Genomic DNA, 17,627 nt, shown 5'->3' with positions numbered 1-17,627 from the left:
GTTTCCCTTTTTTCAGGGATCAGTCCTTCACTGCCTGTTTTTTTTTTAATAGTTGGCTCATATTATTTCAGCTTTATAGTTGTTTTTCTCAGGAGGGAAAAAATCTGATCCTAGTTACTCCATCATAGCTGGAAGCAAAAGTGATTTCAGAACATTTAAAAAATATGTGGTGCTTTTTCATCAGTTATCAGTTGATTCTTCAGCAAATATAATACAACATAAAAATATCTTTCAACCTATCAAACTGATATTTTCTTGCCTGCTATTTCAAAGTATCTCTTCCTAAGTGCTTCTTCCAATTTTATTTAAAACTGACAGTTTCACCTTGAATTATTTAAAGTCTCACTGGAATGCCTAAATGAAATGGTAACTGAGCTGTGGGCTGGCAGGTGGCAGCTGGTAAGTAAGGTAGGGCTTCAATTCATCAACCATTGGATAAAATTTGGAGAACAGAGTTTAAAGTCTTATAAAAGTGAATTATATGGACAAGTGTGGGCTGTATAAAAATTGTATCTACTCTAGTTCTGATGGTAATGTCCGAGACTTCCACAATAGGTCACTGACGAAACTCACAACCAGGTGTAGTTAAAAAAACAAATCCCATGTTTTGTTTGTGGTCCCAATTCTCCTCTTTTTTGCTGTCATGCTCTGTAATCTACATTTGTCTATTTTCCAGGCTAAATTTTTCCTTGGGCCAATTATGTCCTTTTATAGGAATTTGGGGCTGATGAATTAATTGTGAAAAATTCTGTTATTTTGCCATTTCTCAAAGTTAGGTGTTTATAAGTTGTATCAACTACCCCATTGGTTCTTCCTATTTTGTACTCTCAATTATGTACAAATATATTAGGTTTTATGATGCTCTCTAATTCTGCAGTATGATTCTTTTTCCTCTGTTGCTATAGTGGGAGAGGTCTATCTCAGCCTCTTGATTATTGGTAGGAAAGACCATCTTTACAGTGAATTTTATCTGAAAGTTTTCTTACTCAACAATCTTACTTACATTGTGATTTCTTTCTGGGTCTTACTATTCATATTCCCACTCCTGGCTGAGCAGCTGGAGTGAAAAACTATTGTCTTAGGAAATTTGTGTCTGTGTCATATATAGACTTCAGCACAATGATGAATATCCAGGAGGTCAGGAAGGACACTGAGAAGTGGACACATATGCAAAAGGAAGTAACTAACCTCCGAAACTGTAGCATAAAGAAGTATGATTAAAACAATGAACAGAAAAGAATGCAACCTAATCCAGAGTGAATATTACTCAAGCTTCTTCTGATCCTTAGTTTTCTTACCTGTGAAATGGTGTATAATCCCTGCATCACAGGGCGGTTATGAAGACCAAATGAGAGCCCATGTATAAAATGCCTAACACTGGTGGGCCTGTAGACGATGCTTACAGAATACTTATTTCACTTTTTACCTCCAACACATGCTTACACTCTGCAAATGAACATTTTTCGGCTACTATTACCAACCCTATTCCTTGTCAAATGAATGAGTCTTCTGAAATTATTCAGACATTTGTAACTGATTAAGTAAGGGTACCATTTAATCTCTCAAGAACATATTATCCCCAAATGAGCATAGAATGAGAGGACATTTCAGTGGTAAAATATGAGAAGTGGAGTAGTTTCCTCCCCATAAGTCAGCATTATGATCAACAAAAGCAATCCATTCTGAAATATTTCTGTCTGGCTACAGGTTTTACGTTAAGTGAGAGAAAAGATAGGCATTATGAATGACTGAATCACCATTTTTTCTCCAATAGGATTTAAGACATTATAAAATGAAATTGTCCACACCTAAATGCTCCATTGTTATGTTTAATTCCAATACACTTCTACTGCCCCAAACTTTATTCATTTCCTCTGGGCAAAGTACCCTTGCTATCTCCCAGAGCTTCAGAGCCAAATTCCCATTTTCTCACAGGACATACCTGATATTGCAGAGGCCTTCAAATGAAACATGACTAGTTGACCTAATTATTTCCTCCTATATTTACTCTCTCCCTCTGCAGACTCTACATTATGGGAACCCAAGCACTTAATGTCTAGAAACTTCTTTCACTACTTCCCTCCTCTCAGCCTCCATTTTCAGATGGCTACCATGTCTGGTGATTCTACTTTTAAACTATCATTAAATTAGAGATGTTTTCTATTATGCAGCTGATAGGACCATATTATAGAATAATTAAAAAATAGAGAAAGAAAATGAGCTGCTTATTATACATCTACTACCCGAATACAATCATTCTGATCATTTCAGCATATTTTCTTGCAGTCTTTTTTCTTGTACTTCTCTTTGTTTTTTTTGTTTTAGTTTTCTGCTTTCCTTTTTTTCCTTTTGACCATTTTCTTGGTTTCTGGTATTACAGCTTGCTTCAGGTTTATCTTGTATTTTTCCTGCCCAGTATAAACCATTTCTCTAAAGTACACTGGTTCCTTGTATTGGAGAATCTGGGCATTGGATGTTGATTTTCTTTCAAACATTGCTATAATCATATCAGACTTCGGGCTAGGGACTGGTTCCTACCCAGATTCTAAGCTATGCTCATTGCTTGGATTTAGCCAGCTCTGGGCACATCTGGCAGGGTGGGAGGGTTAGGTAACCAGGAGTCTGTTGAGGACTAGATGTCTTAGATGGGAAAGATGCCTTAGATGGGAAAGAACTATGCTAAGGAAGGAAGTTAGGCAGACAAATGTGGACAAATGCACGGTCCTCATCATCAGAGGGAGAAGTGACTCTGCCTAGCTGTGGTAGGTGACATTTTGGGTTTATCTCTGATTCAACATTCCTCCCATTGCCCATTGGATTTCTATCCTAGGGAGAAAAAAAGCTGTCTATAGGTAAAAATGGAGAGAGTAATGTTCACTACTGAAAATTATAAGGTGATGAAGTACAATACAGATAGGCTTTGATGCTCCCTAACCCTACTCTAGGAAGCATAAAAAGTAGGAATACATTTTCTTCCAGCTTTGACACAGGATGTCTCATAGTTTTCAGCACCTCTAAGATGTCTGTGAGTACATCCTCTGAAGCAGTAGGGGCCTGGGTGTTCCACAGGAGTGGGGTGGGCTGTAAAAGGCTGTCATGTATAGTGGAGAGTACTCACTGGAGCTAAGGAGGAAAAGTGTAAGCAGCTACATGGAGCCTGACCATATGGCTTCAGAGACCCCTCAGGGGACTTTCAGAAATTCTTGAGGAGTCTTTTCCGAGGCCTGGAATCCTGTAACAGCAGGCATGGTAAGCGACAAACAAATTTGGGCTGTTAGTGGCACTGTGACACTATTTAGGATTCTTTTAAGACCTCATTTAGGAAGCTTGGGCTGCCTACATAATCTTCTAGCCTGTTTTTTTCACTTAGAGTTATCTTATAAGCAGTTTTTCATGTTGCAATATGACCTGCAAAACCTTTTTAATAAAAACAACAGCAATGATAACATACAATGTTTATCAAATATACAGTCCCTTTACAAAAGTTATCTTATTTAAACAGCACAACAACTCTGCAAAGGAGAGTGTTATATATCCCTATTTTGCAGATAAGGAAAATGAGTTTGAGAGAAATGAAATAACTTGCCTGAGTTTACCTCACTATTGAGTAACAGAATCATTGTCTTATTTTAACATCAATACTTTCTCCAACAGTCTCTCCTTGCAGCCCATAATACTCTAATAGTCTATGGAGTGTACAAACCATAATTTACTTAGCTATTAATGTATCAGATTATCTAACCATTCCCCTGTGGTTGGACATTTAGGCTAATTCGTTATTTTTTGCTACTATAAACAAAAATGAGGTGAACAGCTTTTATTATTTTAATTTCACTCCCCAGCTCTATATTATGACCACATTGAACTATTTGTCCTGATTAAAATTATTTGTACTTTCTTGTCTCTGTAAACTTCCTTATACTTGTTCCTTCTGCTGGAGGGACTGAAACTTACATACCTTTCCAAATGCCACATACCCAGGGAGAAGAGTCACTTACCTTTTTGTGGCCCTTGTTGCTACCTCTGTCAGGCTTCTAATCACATTGACTCTAACTGTAAATTAGTCCTTCTCCCCCATGGATTTGTGAGCTTTCTGGGGCAGAAATGTGAGCTTATTCATATGAAGCTTTTGTTAAAATGCAGATGCCCAGGTCCCATATAGACCTAAAGAAGTAGAATTTGTAGGGCTGAGACCTGGACTTCTCTTACTAAGCTGCTGCCCAGGTGAAGTGTCGAAGGGCCTGCTAAAGCTGATTTAATTGAGATCCAGGGTCTCATAACTTAATACTCCGATTGTCCAGGATGCAATAAAAAATCACCCATTATACCTAGAACAGGGAAAATATCAATTTGAATGAGAAAAGGCAATCAACAGGTATATCAACACTGATATGACACAGATGTTGGAATTGTCTGAAAAATATTCTTAAGTGGCCATCATAAAAATGCTTTGGTGAGCAGTTAAGAACATGCTTCAAACAAAAGAAAAAATACTAAGTCTCAGCAAGGAAATAGCAGGTTTCAGGAAAGAAACTGAAGGCAAAAGAAGAATCAGATGGAAATTCTAATAGTAAAGAATACAATAAACAAAATCTTTAAGTCGCTGAAAGAGCCTCAACAGTGGGATGAAGAAGATACAGAGAAGGATCAGGGAAATGTATTAAAAGATAGGTAGAACAACAGAAATTATTCAGCCTGAACAACAGACTAAGAAAATAATAACAGAGCCTCAAGAACCTGAGATGTTCGCAAAAAAAAAAAAAAATTTTATATTCCACTGGAATACTAGAAGGAGAGGAGAAAGTGAGAGGCTAGACTCCAGGATATCCTGGCAAAAAGAAAACTCAGGTAACTCAGGTGTTGCTCCTCAGGGCCCAGGGTCTCTAGCTGGTCTGCCCTCTTTTCTCCACCCCGCAGTCTTCTTATGTTTGTTTTATATGTAGTGTCCAGAATTTTTAGTTGCCCTTTGTTAGGAGGAATAGAGATAAATGGGTCTACTCTATCTCATGCCAGAAATGGAAGTGATGCATTTTAAAATTTATTTTTAATCCAATTTGCAGGTGAAAGCCTTTGATGAAAAACAAAAGCACTGATTACTTTTAATTTTGTTCTTCTTCATTCAACCTGCTTTTCCTAAAGCCACATTTTTTTTCTTTTTTTAATTAAGGTATGATTGATATGCACTCTTATTAAGGTTTCACATGCAAAACATGTGGTTACTACATTCACTCATATTATCAAGTTCCCTCCACACCCCACTGCAGTCACTGTCCATCAGTGTAGTAAGATGCCACAGAGTCACTACTTGTCTTCTCTGTGCTACACTGTCTTCTCTATGACCCCCCACTCCATGTGTGCCAATCATAATACCCCTCAATCCCCTTCTCCCTCCCTCCCTCCCAACTGTCCCCCATCCCTCCCCTTTGGTAACCATTAGTTCTTTCTTGGTACTTGTCCTAAAGCCACATTACTTTAATCCACATGTCTGCTTCAGCTCTTGTCTGCATATACTGTTCGGGAACCTAGTAAGGAGTCCAAGGGGCTGGAACAAGGTGGATCCTTGTGGAAAGATCCAAGACTAGATTGAGAACTTTAAACTTTTGGCTTTGGGGCACAATTTTACGTATTTAATCTCCAAGATGATAATTAGGTGATTTGTTAAAAACATATAGTGTGAAGTGTGGAAGCAGAAACTTACTGGACGTTGGGGCACGGTAGAGTCGTGGTGTGTGGAACTGTGCAGATGACAAGCAGAGGGCAGGGCCGTCCCCTGGGGCTCACCGCCAGGGGCCATCTCCAGCTCCCCCACCTGTTTCTGGGCAGGACCAGCAGGAAAGTCTCTCCTCAAGATCGTTGAACCAATGTTTATGGCAAATCTACTGTGTTCAAGACCCTGTAGAGTTAGATTAAAAGACATCTGAGACATGATCCTTACTCTCAAAAAGCATATGGTACAGAAGCTTCCTCCTTTGTGGATTCCTTTCTCAAACTTTATCCCCTCCCATGCTTATAGGACCAGACCTCAAACATCCATTCAGAGTGTCTCCAGGTGATTTTACCAGAGAAAGGAATGTTAAAAACAAAAGCAAAATGAAAAACAAAAGAGAGAGAGAAGTCTCCCACCCTGCAGCCTGAGCCAGTTCCAGGAGCGAGCGCTGACCTGGCTTCCAAGGCGGTGCAAGGCGTGCCCAGGTGAACCGCCCGCCATTGGGTGGCTGCCACGGCCACACTCCGCACAGCCGACACTGCTCACGGAGAAGCCAGGCAGCTTGGGACAGCTTTCCTAGCAGGAGAACATCTGGATGGGCAGGCGGGGCGTCATTTATGCAGCCGGTGGAGACAAGGCTCAGCTGATTCTGATCCTTAGGCTGCCTGAGCGGAGACAAGCTCAGCCCCCCAGGGAGTGGCAATGCACAGGTGGGGGTGATGCTCAGGAGAAATGTCCCCAGAGTCCTCTGCAGGGGGCTGATTTTGGTCAGTGCCATCAATCTGCTTCTGGTATTTCATGCCAATGGGACTTTACAGAAGTGGATTCTGAGCGGTCTCCACAAGGAGCTTCGTTTGCCTCTGTGTGAATGGAGCGGGGCTGGGATAACGAGGCTCTCTCACTTGGTATTTTGCAGCATCTGATTAAGTTCGTAACACTAACTTGGGGGGGGAGGGCGTGTGTGTGTGTGTGTTTAGGGACACTTAGAAAAAAGGGCACGGCATACAACACGAGTAAGAGGTCATGTGCTCGTCTTTCAGCTGCTCAGTTCAAGCATCTGCCATAGACTTCTAACGCCTCCAAAATGGAGGCAGGAACTGAGCAGTAGTGGCAGTCCGCGCAAGCAGTTGAGAAGAGGGGTGCGTGGCATGTGTTTACACTTGTACACACGCGTATCACAGGGACATACATACAGGTAGGGGGGCTGAGGCTCGGAATAAGAAACTTGAGAGGCTCAGGAATACTAGCTACAGTCCTGTCCTTAGGCCTTCACGTGGCGGAGGCTGTCATACAGAGGTGACAATCTCTGGGACAAAGGCCTCACCTCCATTTTTCTGTGAGCTCCTGACAGGATCTCATAGGAGCTTGTTAGAGGGCCTGAGAGCGAATCCTGACATGACCTAAATGGTTGCGTGACTTGAAGCCAGTGCTTATCTCTCTTCGCTTCAGGCTCCTGATCTGTAAATGGAAAAGAGAAGTTACCTTCCTGACCTCACACAGTTGCGAAATACATGCAGAAAGGGCTTTATAAAGTGGTGGGTACCTCACTGTAACATCTCTTTAACAACTGAGATGTAATTGACATGTACCATTATATTAGTTTCAAGTGTATAACATAAGGTTTCAGTATGTGTACACATTGTGAAATGATCACCATGGTAAGTCTAGTTCACACTCGTCACCACAGGTACAGTATTTTTTTCTTGTGATGAGAACTTTAAAAATACACTCTCTTAGTAACTTTCAAATATACAGTACAGTATAATTTACTGTGCTGCAGTCACCGTATTGTATGTTATACCCCATGACTATCTTATCTGGAAGTTTGTACCTTTGATCCCCTTTGTCCATTTTGCCCACCGCCCACCCTGCCTCTGACAACCATCTACCTGTTTTTTCTATATCTGTGAGCTGGGTTTTTCTTTCTTTCTTTTAGATTCCACCTGTAAGTAAGATCATAAGGTATTTATGTATGTCTGACTTGCCCCACTTAGCATAATGCCTTCAAGGTCAGCCAAACTTTCACTTCTTCCTCGGAGTTCTGGAGCTTGTTCTCGGTCTGGCTCGCCAGGAGCCTCTGTGCTCTGGGATTTGGCGTCTTGGCGCCCGACTCCGACTCCACTATGGGAAGCAGCCGTGCTTCCCCTGCTCCCGGCGATGGGGATGGAGGGCTGTGCCCTGAAGGCAGGGCTGGGAGCGTGAGCAGGGGCGACTGCACAGAGGCCTGGACATGGGCGCGTGGGGACTGCACTGGGGAAGTGTCTTTTAAAATGATACCTCAGATCGCCAGGATTCAGGGCAAGGCAAAGGGACAGACAGAAGGACAGACAGGAGGACAGACAGGAGGGGAAAGAAAAGGAAGAGAGGAAATTGGGAAGGTAAAGAGAAAGGGGATGAGAGAAAACAAAGAGACAGAACAGAAAGGGAGCAGGGAAGTGAGAGGCCAGGGCCGTCAACTGAAAAAGTTTATCTGGAAGCAAGAGGGAAAAAGGGAAAATGAGGCGGTGGGGAGAGAAGGAGGCTCCCCACAATCTTGGCCTGTTTATTGTGGCACGATTTCCTACAGGACAAACTTTGTAAAGGCTGGTTTAATGAGCATCTACAGAGCGCCTTCCCACTCTGTCCCTGTGCCTGGCACGTAGAAGCTTTACGGTGACTAGATAATGAGTGCGTATGGGAAGGAGAGAGCAGAGGGCAAGAGAGTTGATGAAAAAGGAAAATTGTCAGTCCCAGAGCCCTGGCTGTGAGGACATCCGGTTGGTGTGGACATTAGCTGTGCAGCTTCCTGGAGAAGGTGCCTGTGGACCTGGGCAGTCACTGTCACTCCTGGGGAGCACCATGCACACCAGGACTCGGTAACCGCCCCCAGCGGGCTCGTCCTACTGGCTCAGCCTCCTTGGGCCCTCAGGTCGTAGGGGTCCTGCGTGCCACCCAGCTACTCTGTCCTTCAGCTGGGACCCGGTATGCCTCGGGAGGCCCTCTGGAGCCAGCGGATGTACTTCCCTTTCCTTCCTGGCAATGTCCAGTTCCTCCTTTTCTTGTTATTCTCAGTGCTCCCCACACGTTATTCACTCTAAGATGATGTGGTGTCGAGGACTCCCTACCACCTGAGGTGAATTTCAAAATGTTTTCTGGATTCTGTTTCCTATCACAAATGCTCCTCTTTCCTGAAAGGTTTCCTGGAATTGAAAGCCTTTTCAATTACTAGTCATCCTGGGTGCTCACTGACTGTAAGATTGAAGAAAATCATGTCAAAAAGGATCCCAAGGCAAACGAGGTAAACTGTCCAGAGCAAGCGCAAACCTGTAGTGGTAATTATACCCCTATTGCGGGAGGAGCTGCTGACTCTAAACCAACCTCAGGAGCTTCCCTAGGGGTAATTAAAGACCCACTAGGGCAATGCCCATGGGCGTGTCCCTTTGGGTTCTGGGAAGTTTCAGTAAGTCATGGGGCTGGTCCAGTGACACTGTATTCATCATGCTGGACTCTGCACTTTCGTCCTCAAATTGACTGTAAGGTGTCCAGATCCAAACGATTTCCCACTGACAGGACTAGATGAAAGAGAAATCAGGTATCTCCCAAGAAGAATGCATTGAAGTTTAGAGGCACACCACCTTGTGATCCCCATATCCTTAGTACCAAAGAGTTTGAATAAAAACACCACTCAAGTTGGAAGAGTGTAAAAATTCTGCTCTCACTTCTATTTCCCACCTGAGCCAATATGCATGACATTCACATGTGCCTTCTTTTGAAAGACCCATGGTTTCTTTTTCTTTCCAAGTTTGCCTTGACCCTCCTCTTTTTGCCTCAAGCCCATCCATAGTTGATTCCCATTCTTGGGCCAATTTTATGCCATTTTGCAAACATGCTCTCCTTCCAGTCACAGGACTTCCCTGTTTCCATTTTAAAAGCTGTGCATGTAGCTGAAATTCAGCCCCTGTTCTGCTCAGTAATGTGCTGCGACATGGGGCTGCATCCGCCCAGAGGCGACTTACGCAGTGAGACTGTCCCCTCACCAAGCTGGGGCCTTGGGCCTGCAGTCATCCACAAAAGGGGGTGCTTTTTTCTAACTTGCATGAAGGTTGCATAGAAGTGATCCTATCAATCTGGTTGGAATTTAGTATGAGTTGAGGGGAGGATTAGTGGGAATGAAGTGGGTCCCCATGGTGGATGCCTTGATTACCACTCTGGGGATTAATACTGAGGAGTGTCATCATTGATGCTGAGTTGGGGAATATCGATCAGCTCCAGGTCTGGTCATATTGAAGAAAGCAGAGAGTCAGAAGGCTATTGCAGTGGCCCTTGACGTGGTATGAAAACCTGGCTGCCCTCTTTCTTCTGCTGTCTTTGCTCCTGCTGGCCTTCTGGACAATGTTTCACCCATTACAGACTTTGTAGTGTCCCCGGTTCACTTCGTCTCTGTCCCCAGTCCTACAACTGCAGGGTCCTATGGATGCCCACTGTGGATAAAGTGAAGGTTCCTGGGGCCAGGATGCTCACCTGGCCCCGGTTGGCTAGCTCACTACACATGTGGGGGGAATGCGTTGTAATTGCCTCTATGTAAAGCATGGAGTTCTGTCATGGACCTTGTCTCTGGAGGTAAGACCACTGGCTTGGATGGTGCTGTGGGAAAACACGTCTAATACCAGAGTCGGGCTCAGCTATGCTGGCTCGTCCCGGGAGAGACTCACAGATTTTCCTGCTTCCTTTGTGCAGGAGATGCTAAGTTCTGCTTTGCCTGGAATAGTCCTGGTTTGTTTACACATGTTGCCCTAGTTATACCCGCTTCAGAAATATTTAAGTGGTGCTCCATTCACTCTGAAAAGTTTTCCAGTGTGACAGACAGATAATTATAGTTCAACCCTAACTGAGAGGCCTTGGGTCTTTGAGCGGGTTGCGGGCTGAAGCACCTGCACTAAGTACTTTTTTTTTCATTCTCTGTGGAGTTCACAGAGTTTAGTTGAGAGAGTAATATGCGGAGACTCTCCAGGCAGAAACTTAACAGGGCTGTCACAAAGGTGAGGTAAGTAATGGATGCAAAAGTGCTCTGAAATTTATAGGTCATTTTCCAAAATTATTCCTAGTGATGTCATGGATCCTGGAAGACCTCCTCTGCCTGGGTCTGTTGCTGTTCATTTTTTGAATTAAAGCAGCATTTCCCAAATGCATGTAACCATTAGATTTATCTGGAGCAATTGTTACAAATGCAGGTTCCTGGGCTGTAACCTAGACTCACTGAATCTGATCTCTGGGGGGAAGCCTGGGATTCTGTATTTTTAACAAACTTTTGAAGGCGTTTTTATGATCAAGCAAGAGGGAGAGTGTGGGATTAGTGTATTTCCAGTTTTAAAGTTCCTGGTAAATTAAGCACATGAGAAGTGAAAGCATCCTGGTGGTGAAGGTCAGAATAGATTCACCTTTGTTAGCTACTTTGATGGTGTAGTAGGATGTTCCTCAAATTTTACTATACAAAAGAATTACTCCTTGATTTTGTTAAAAATGCAGGTTCCAGTAACTTTTCTTACCCTTATCTGTCCTTGAGATTCCTAGTCCGTTGATTTGGGGGATAAATCTGGATATCTGTATTTAAAAAAATCGTAACAGTTGATTCTGATGTAAGTGGTTCTTGGGCCTTATTCTGAAAAGCATTAGCTTATTGTCAATGTATTTCTCAGCTCACAGTTCTCAGAGGAGCTTTGGAGGTGTGAGACTCGGGCTCCACATGTTCTAACAGAGCTGAAGCGAGGGGTGTGTGCTGGTGCCCACCTTGCCGGGACACAGAGCACGGCTCGGTGAGGTGCTGAGGCACGCGGCGTCCTCTGGGACGAGAGCCTGTGAATTTTAGAACTGAGAGAGGGAAACACTTCAAGGAAATGTGGATGGAAAGCAGTACCCAGGTAACTAAGGATTGGCTGAAATGTTTTCTCCCCTGCCCTTCATTTGCAGAAGAACATGTGAAATTGGCTACGAAGCAACAAGAAAACGCAGAGAACACAGTGGAGAGGGTAAAAGATAAAGAACGTCCTGTTGGAGAGGCAGTGGAAGCCAGGATGAGGGACGTGCAGAAGCACAAACCCAAAGAGAAACTCTTCCCAGATTCACCACTTTTCAAGCAGTTGGGGGAGGATCTTTCTGAGGCTCAGCAGAAAAAGGCCCAGGACCTCTTTCAGAAGTTTGGTTACAACTGTTACCTTGGTAACCAGCCCCTCAGTCGTGTCATCCCAGACACGTGGGATGCCAGATAGGATGGACTAAGGTTGGGCTTCCTGGGAACCTCAGTTTAGACTGGTGAGGAGCTTTGGGAGCAGGTGAAAGTCAAGTTGGAAAGAGGGTTGGAGGAGTGGGAAATTAGCAGGAAGGGGGTCAGAACATAGAAAGTTCTGGCAGGCAATCTGAGCAGGGTTCTCGTTTTCAATCCATTTTATAACGGTTGCTCAGGGGAGATAACTGACAGATCTACTGATTCATGGCCCCTTGGTGGTGGACAGAGATGGAGAGAAACGCAGATCCTTGCTAATTCTGATGATGGGTCTGACTCAACTTTACAGATGAAGAAACAAAAGCTGAGAAAGAGAAACCAGTTACTTAAGTTACACGGAAGCTGCTCTTCTTTCTCCCCTGGGGTCCCACTCAGTCTCTGCTTGGATTCCTCTGTGTTTTCACCCTGGTTTAAAGACACTCCTCTCTTTCTCCTCCCTGTGGCCTGTTCTCTCTCTGCCTCACCTGCACTTTTTCATAAGTTTTAAAATTAACAGTTTTGTTGGGATATAATTCACCTGCTATACAGTTTGTCCATTTAACGTGTACAATGTAATAGTTTTTAATGTATCTGGAGTTGTGCACCATCACAATAATCAATTTGAAAACATGTCTATTAAAGATGAGAAAAAAGGGGAGGAGATATGGATTGATAGGGTTTGTTATATTTATCTTATTTACTATGTCTGTGTCTCTGTGTTTAGTCCTGTGGGTTGAATTTACCATCTTAAATTACTATATGTTATAGGCCCAACAATTCAATTATATACATTAAAAAATACAATTGCTTGTAAAATTAGGAGAAGAAATAAGCAATAATACTGTCTTAAGTTTATGCAGTTCCTTTACTGGTGCTCTGTGTGTGTGTGTGTGTGTGTGTGTGTGTGTGTGTGTGTGTATTTGAATTATTGTCTGGGATCACTTGCTTTCAGCTCAAAGAATTTAATATTTCTTATAAGGTCAGTCTGCTACTAACGAATTCTCTTAATATTTATTTGCCAGTATCTTTATTTCACCTTTGCATTTAAAAGATACACGATGAAAGATGCTTGGCTGATAGCTTTTTTTCTTTCTCTTGACACTTTCAATATGTCATCCCACTGCCTTCTGTCTCTATTTTTTCTGATGAGATGTCAACTGTTAACATTATAGGGGTTTCCTTGTATGTGGCGAGTCGTTTTTCTCTTACTTCTTTTAAGATGCTCACTGCGTCATTGGCTTTCACCACTTGGACTATGATGTGTCTGGGTGTACATTGCCTCATTTATCCTACTTGGAATTTGTTGAGTTTCATGGATGTTCTTAGAAGTTTTTGAGTATGAATACTTTGGGGGTTATGAAATACAAGTTGCAGCCTCTGAGTGCTACCAGAATTATCAGACATCAAATGAAGAAGGAATTGTGGCCAGAATTTTTTTCCATAATTTTTCCTTCCATTTATACTTTTAACCAACACAACAAAGGAATCAAAATTCAAAAACTGACCATAATCCATGTAATGCGTGGAACTGGCCCAGTGTATGCTGTGGATGATGAATTGGTACTCCCCATAAAAAGATGATTCTTTACCCTAAAAAGATGATTCTTCAGTCTCCTCTGATTCTCTTGGTCAGAAGGTAGTGGGTATAGCCATAGATGGAGATCCAAGAAGCTACTTCCACACTAAACCCACTCATTTCAGCATATAGATTGCCCCTAAGGCATTTTAAGACAAATATTTTACCTAATAGTTTATGCAAGGGAGGTAACAAAGTTTCATCTTTTCTGTCAATCCCAGATGATCGGTAGTGGTTACTTGGAGTATTGTGGGGGGCACCTTTGGGTCCATGTGCTCAGAGGCAGGAGTTCCACAGTTGGTTAGTGATGCCTGGCATCAGGCAAGGGGCAAGTGGTAACACATGCATCAGTATTTGCCACTTGTGAACCAGGAGACAAATAGGTCCTAATACATTTTCTCTTGGGTTGATTGCATAATTTAGGTTTTTAGGTATGAGGATAATATGCTGGGATCAGTTGGTAACTGAAACTGCTTGTACTTATGTAATTTTGGAGCATCCAGGTTTTATTCCATAGAGATTAACTCATGAAACTGCTTTTCATTTTTTATTCCACAGGGATTAAGTCATGAAACTGCCATTTAGTTTTATCCAGGGTAATACTTGGATTACTGTGGACAAAAAAATATGTATGAATAGTTTCCTTATATACTTGAATAACATCTGAGTCACATCTGATACTTAGAAACCAAATGAGTACCCTTCCTCCTTGCTGTCCATAAAAAATCCACGTGGCTCAGACATACTTGGATTTCAGAGCTAAAGCATTCTGGAAACCATTACGCTTTCAGAACTGTAGGAAGATCACTCCCTTGACTCTCTTTGAGAGAAATAATTTGGTATTTCAGAGATAAGATAATGAAAGAATAGACCTTCTATGGCACTTAGTCCAGCCTCCTGCTAAACAAGATGCCCAAGTGGTTGTGGTCACTGCTTCCTCAGCTTTCTGGATAGCAGCTGGATGCCAGAAGGTGCCAGCCCTGACAGTTCTCATGACTTCATGCCCTCTCTTTATGGTTCTGAGACCAGAGAATGGCTACTCAGGAGAGTATTGTGTGGAACTGGAGAATCAGTCAGTTTACTGAGTTCAGGTAGAGATTAAATACAAATAAACAATTAAACACAGGAAAAGGCATAGCTTTTACAGTGAATCTCAATTAGGGAGTCCACCAAAATGTAGCGGCCAGGACCAGCCATAAAATTTGCAGGCCTTGTGCAAAATGAAAATGTGGGACCCTTGGTTAAAAAATTACTAAGAATTCCAAGATGGTGATGGCAAAATATTAAGCCAAGTTAACTCACTAAGTGTGACGACCCGTGTGACTGCAGAGGTAGGTCACACAACCAAGAAGCTGTCCTGGCTGCTGCCATATTTGCCTTAGGAAATCCTAATGTAAGAATATATTTTGCAATTACTTATATCCTGTTTTCATGTGTACATATCAGCTTATTTGTTCTACACAGCAGTTGTTTCAGGCAAAGTTGTGATAAGCATAAAGTTTATCCCTCTAGCTCTAACACCTAGAACTTACCTAATCTATTTCTCCCATCATGCTCTCCTGTTGCTAGGGACAAGGGGGCGTGGGGCTATAGCTTGGAAGGAGTCACTGCAGATCAGTTCCTCTAGCTGTCATTTGACCAATAAATATTTTTCAGTGTCTTCTGCTGTACGGTCAGTATGGTAGCCACTAGTCTCATATGGCTATTTAAATTTAAATTAATTAAAATTGAATGAAATTACAAAGGTAGTGTTCTGGTTACATAGGCACATTATAAGTGTTCAGTAGCCACATGTGGTTAGTGACTATCATAATGGACAGCACAGACATAGGACATTTCCATCACTGCAGAAAATTCTACTGGACAGAGCTGTTCTACACATTCCAGGTCAGGTGCTAAGAAATAAGGGTGTTCTTTTTGGAACTGCAGGAACCACATTTCTTGTGTCTCTTGATGTAAGGTGGGAAAGAGAATGTGGGGCAATGGATGAGAAGTGTTGTGAAAGTATTTAGAATATAGCCAAAAAATATTCAAAATGATGCATGGGAGATGGGTGGAGAACAGAAAATCTGAAGGTAGTTTATCAAATTGTGTGGATTAGAGAGAAGAGAAGCTGAGCAGAGTTTTAATCAGTTTTCATTTAACATGGTTACTGATTCTTACTTTCAATTAAAGCATATTTATTATATAAACAGTCTGTACTAGACATTAGGAACTGCCACTGAGTTTGAAATTTAAAGTTCCTCTCCCAGGCTCCTCTGCTTCTGCTTTAAATACTGATGATTCTCACACTTTAGCTCAAGGCTCCTTTCTGCATGTAACTTGGATGATTTTATCCAACTCTTATGAATTCCACCACCATTTGGATGGTGATGACTTCCAAATTCACATCTCCAATCCTGATTGCTCAGCTGTGGCCCCAGGACCACATACACAGTTAGAGAATTCCATGGTGTGAGTCAGAAGCACTTTGGACTCAGCATGGCCAAATCTAAATGTTTCAATTTCTTTCCCCCCTCTCATTGGTCCTAGCTCAGTGAATGGTGTCATTTTCCAAGTAATAATTATAACATCAGGAGCAAAAATAATTACCAAAATAGTAATAACAGCAGTTAACATTTATTGAACACTTCATTTTGTATTTCACACTAATACTAATACTATTGGGACATAATAGCTCTCGGCTTCCTAAGTGCTAAGAGCACTAGAAGCATTTTTTGTTCTAGTATTTGTCTTGGACTCTGTCTCTGATACAGGGCTCCTAAAACCCTTGTAAATTCCTAAATGATAAGAGCACTAGGTGCATCTTTTGTTATATTGAGGTGACTCTGGGTGGGCTTCTGGATGGTTCCTGGATGGTTTCTGGTCACCAGAAGGACTCAGCCATGATTAGAAGCTTGGAATTTTCAGCCCCATTCCCCATCCTCCAGAGAGGGGAGAGAGCTGAAAATGGAATTAATATTTGCTTATGCCTATATAAGGAAGCCTCCATAAAATCCCATATTATGGTGTTTGGTGAGCTCCCAGGTTGGTAAACATATCCATGCTGGAAGGGGTGACATACCCCAACTCCACAGGGATAGAAACTCCTGTACTAGGGATCCTCCTAGACCTCACCCTGTATATTCTTCATCTTTGTCCTTTATCATATCCTTTAATAAACCAGTAAGCGTCAGTGTTTCCTTGAGTTCCGCGAGCCACCGTAGCAAATTGATTGAGCCCAAGGAGGTGTCATGGGCACCTCCAGCTTGTACAAAGTCTGACAGAAGCTATGTGTGCCTTGGGGGCCTACTACATGATGGCCGACCACATTGGAAGAGGGATGGGGGCAGTCCTCTGGGACTAAGCACTTAACGTGTGGAATCAGATATTTTTAAAAAATCAGAATTGAGTTGAATCATGGGACACCAAAGTGATGTCACAGAGAATTTCTTGGTGTTGGAAAAACTCCCGCACATTTGGTGACTGGAAGTGTCAGAGCTGAAGCATTCTGTGTGGTAATAATGTGAGTAATAAAGGAGACACACACAGATAGCAAGGAACTGGGTTTTTCCTTACATAGGTGGAAAACTGAGAAAGTCTTTTCTTATACAACTATGATGTGAATATTATTTTTATTAGTACTACTACCATTTTAAAGGTCAGGTAAAGGAGGCACACAAAGGGTAGGTAGCTTTCCCAAGGCAATCCAGACGGAAGGTGACAGACCTGTGACACTAGTACCGGTCTCTCTGGAGGCTTTGCTCTGCTTCATCGGGCCAGCTCTTACAGCATTGGCACCACCTGGGAGCTGGTTAGAAAGGCAGGATTGCAGACCCCACCCAGACCTGCTGAACCACAGTCTGGCTTTTAACAAGATTCCCAGGTGATTTGTGTGCACCTTAGAGCCTGAAAAGCATTGTGATACAGTGTCCTGCCTGCACGTCCCCTACCCACCACATTCACGTGACTAGGAAGTCCAATTGAGACCACTTCTCTTTCACCCCCTTCTTACTTTAGGGTGTGCCTTAGCTGAGGTCTTCAGACCTGCCTACCAGTATTATGGGGGCTGCAGGTGGCTGATCCCTTTTTATCTGTTCTTATAGCAGCCAGAATAATCTTAAAAA

The 17,627-nt window shown here is 42.5% G+C and overlaps 1 protein-coding gene across 1 annotated transcript in view; it reads left to right on the top strand.

Annotated features, from left to right (window-relative positions):
- The first annotated feature begins 6,426 nt into the window (after positions 1-6,426).
- GALNT8 (polypeptide N-acetylgalactosaminyltransferase 8) overlaps positions 6,427-17,627 on the top strand; it is a 34,352-nt gene continuing 23,151 nt past the window's right edge. The window contains 2 exon segments of the mRNA XM_073222395.1: positions 6,427-6,634; positions 11,654-11,942. Of these exon segments, the coding sequence (XP_073078496.1) occupies positions 6,427-6,634; positions 11,654-11,942 (497 nt within the window).

The sequence above is a fragment of the Manis javanica genome, chromosome 15 (assembly GCF_040802235.1).
Source record: "Manis javanica isolate MJ-LG chromosome 15, MJ_LKY, whole genome shotgun sequence".
Classification (NCBI taxonomy): Eukaryota; Metazoa; Chordata; class Mammalia; order Pholidota; family Manidae; genus Manis; species Manis javanica.
The sequence above is the reverse complement of the archived record's forward strand: the minus strand, read 5'-3'. Positions and strand labels throughout refer to the sequence as shown.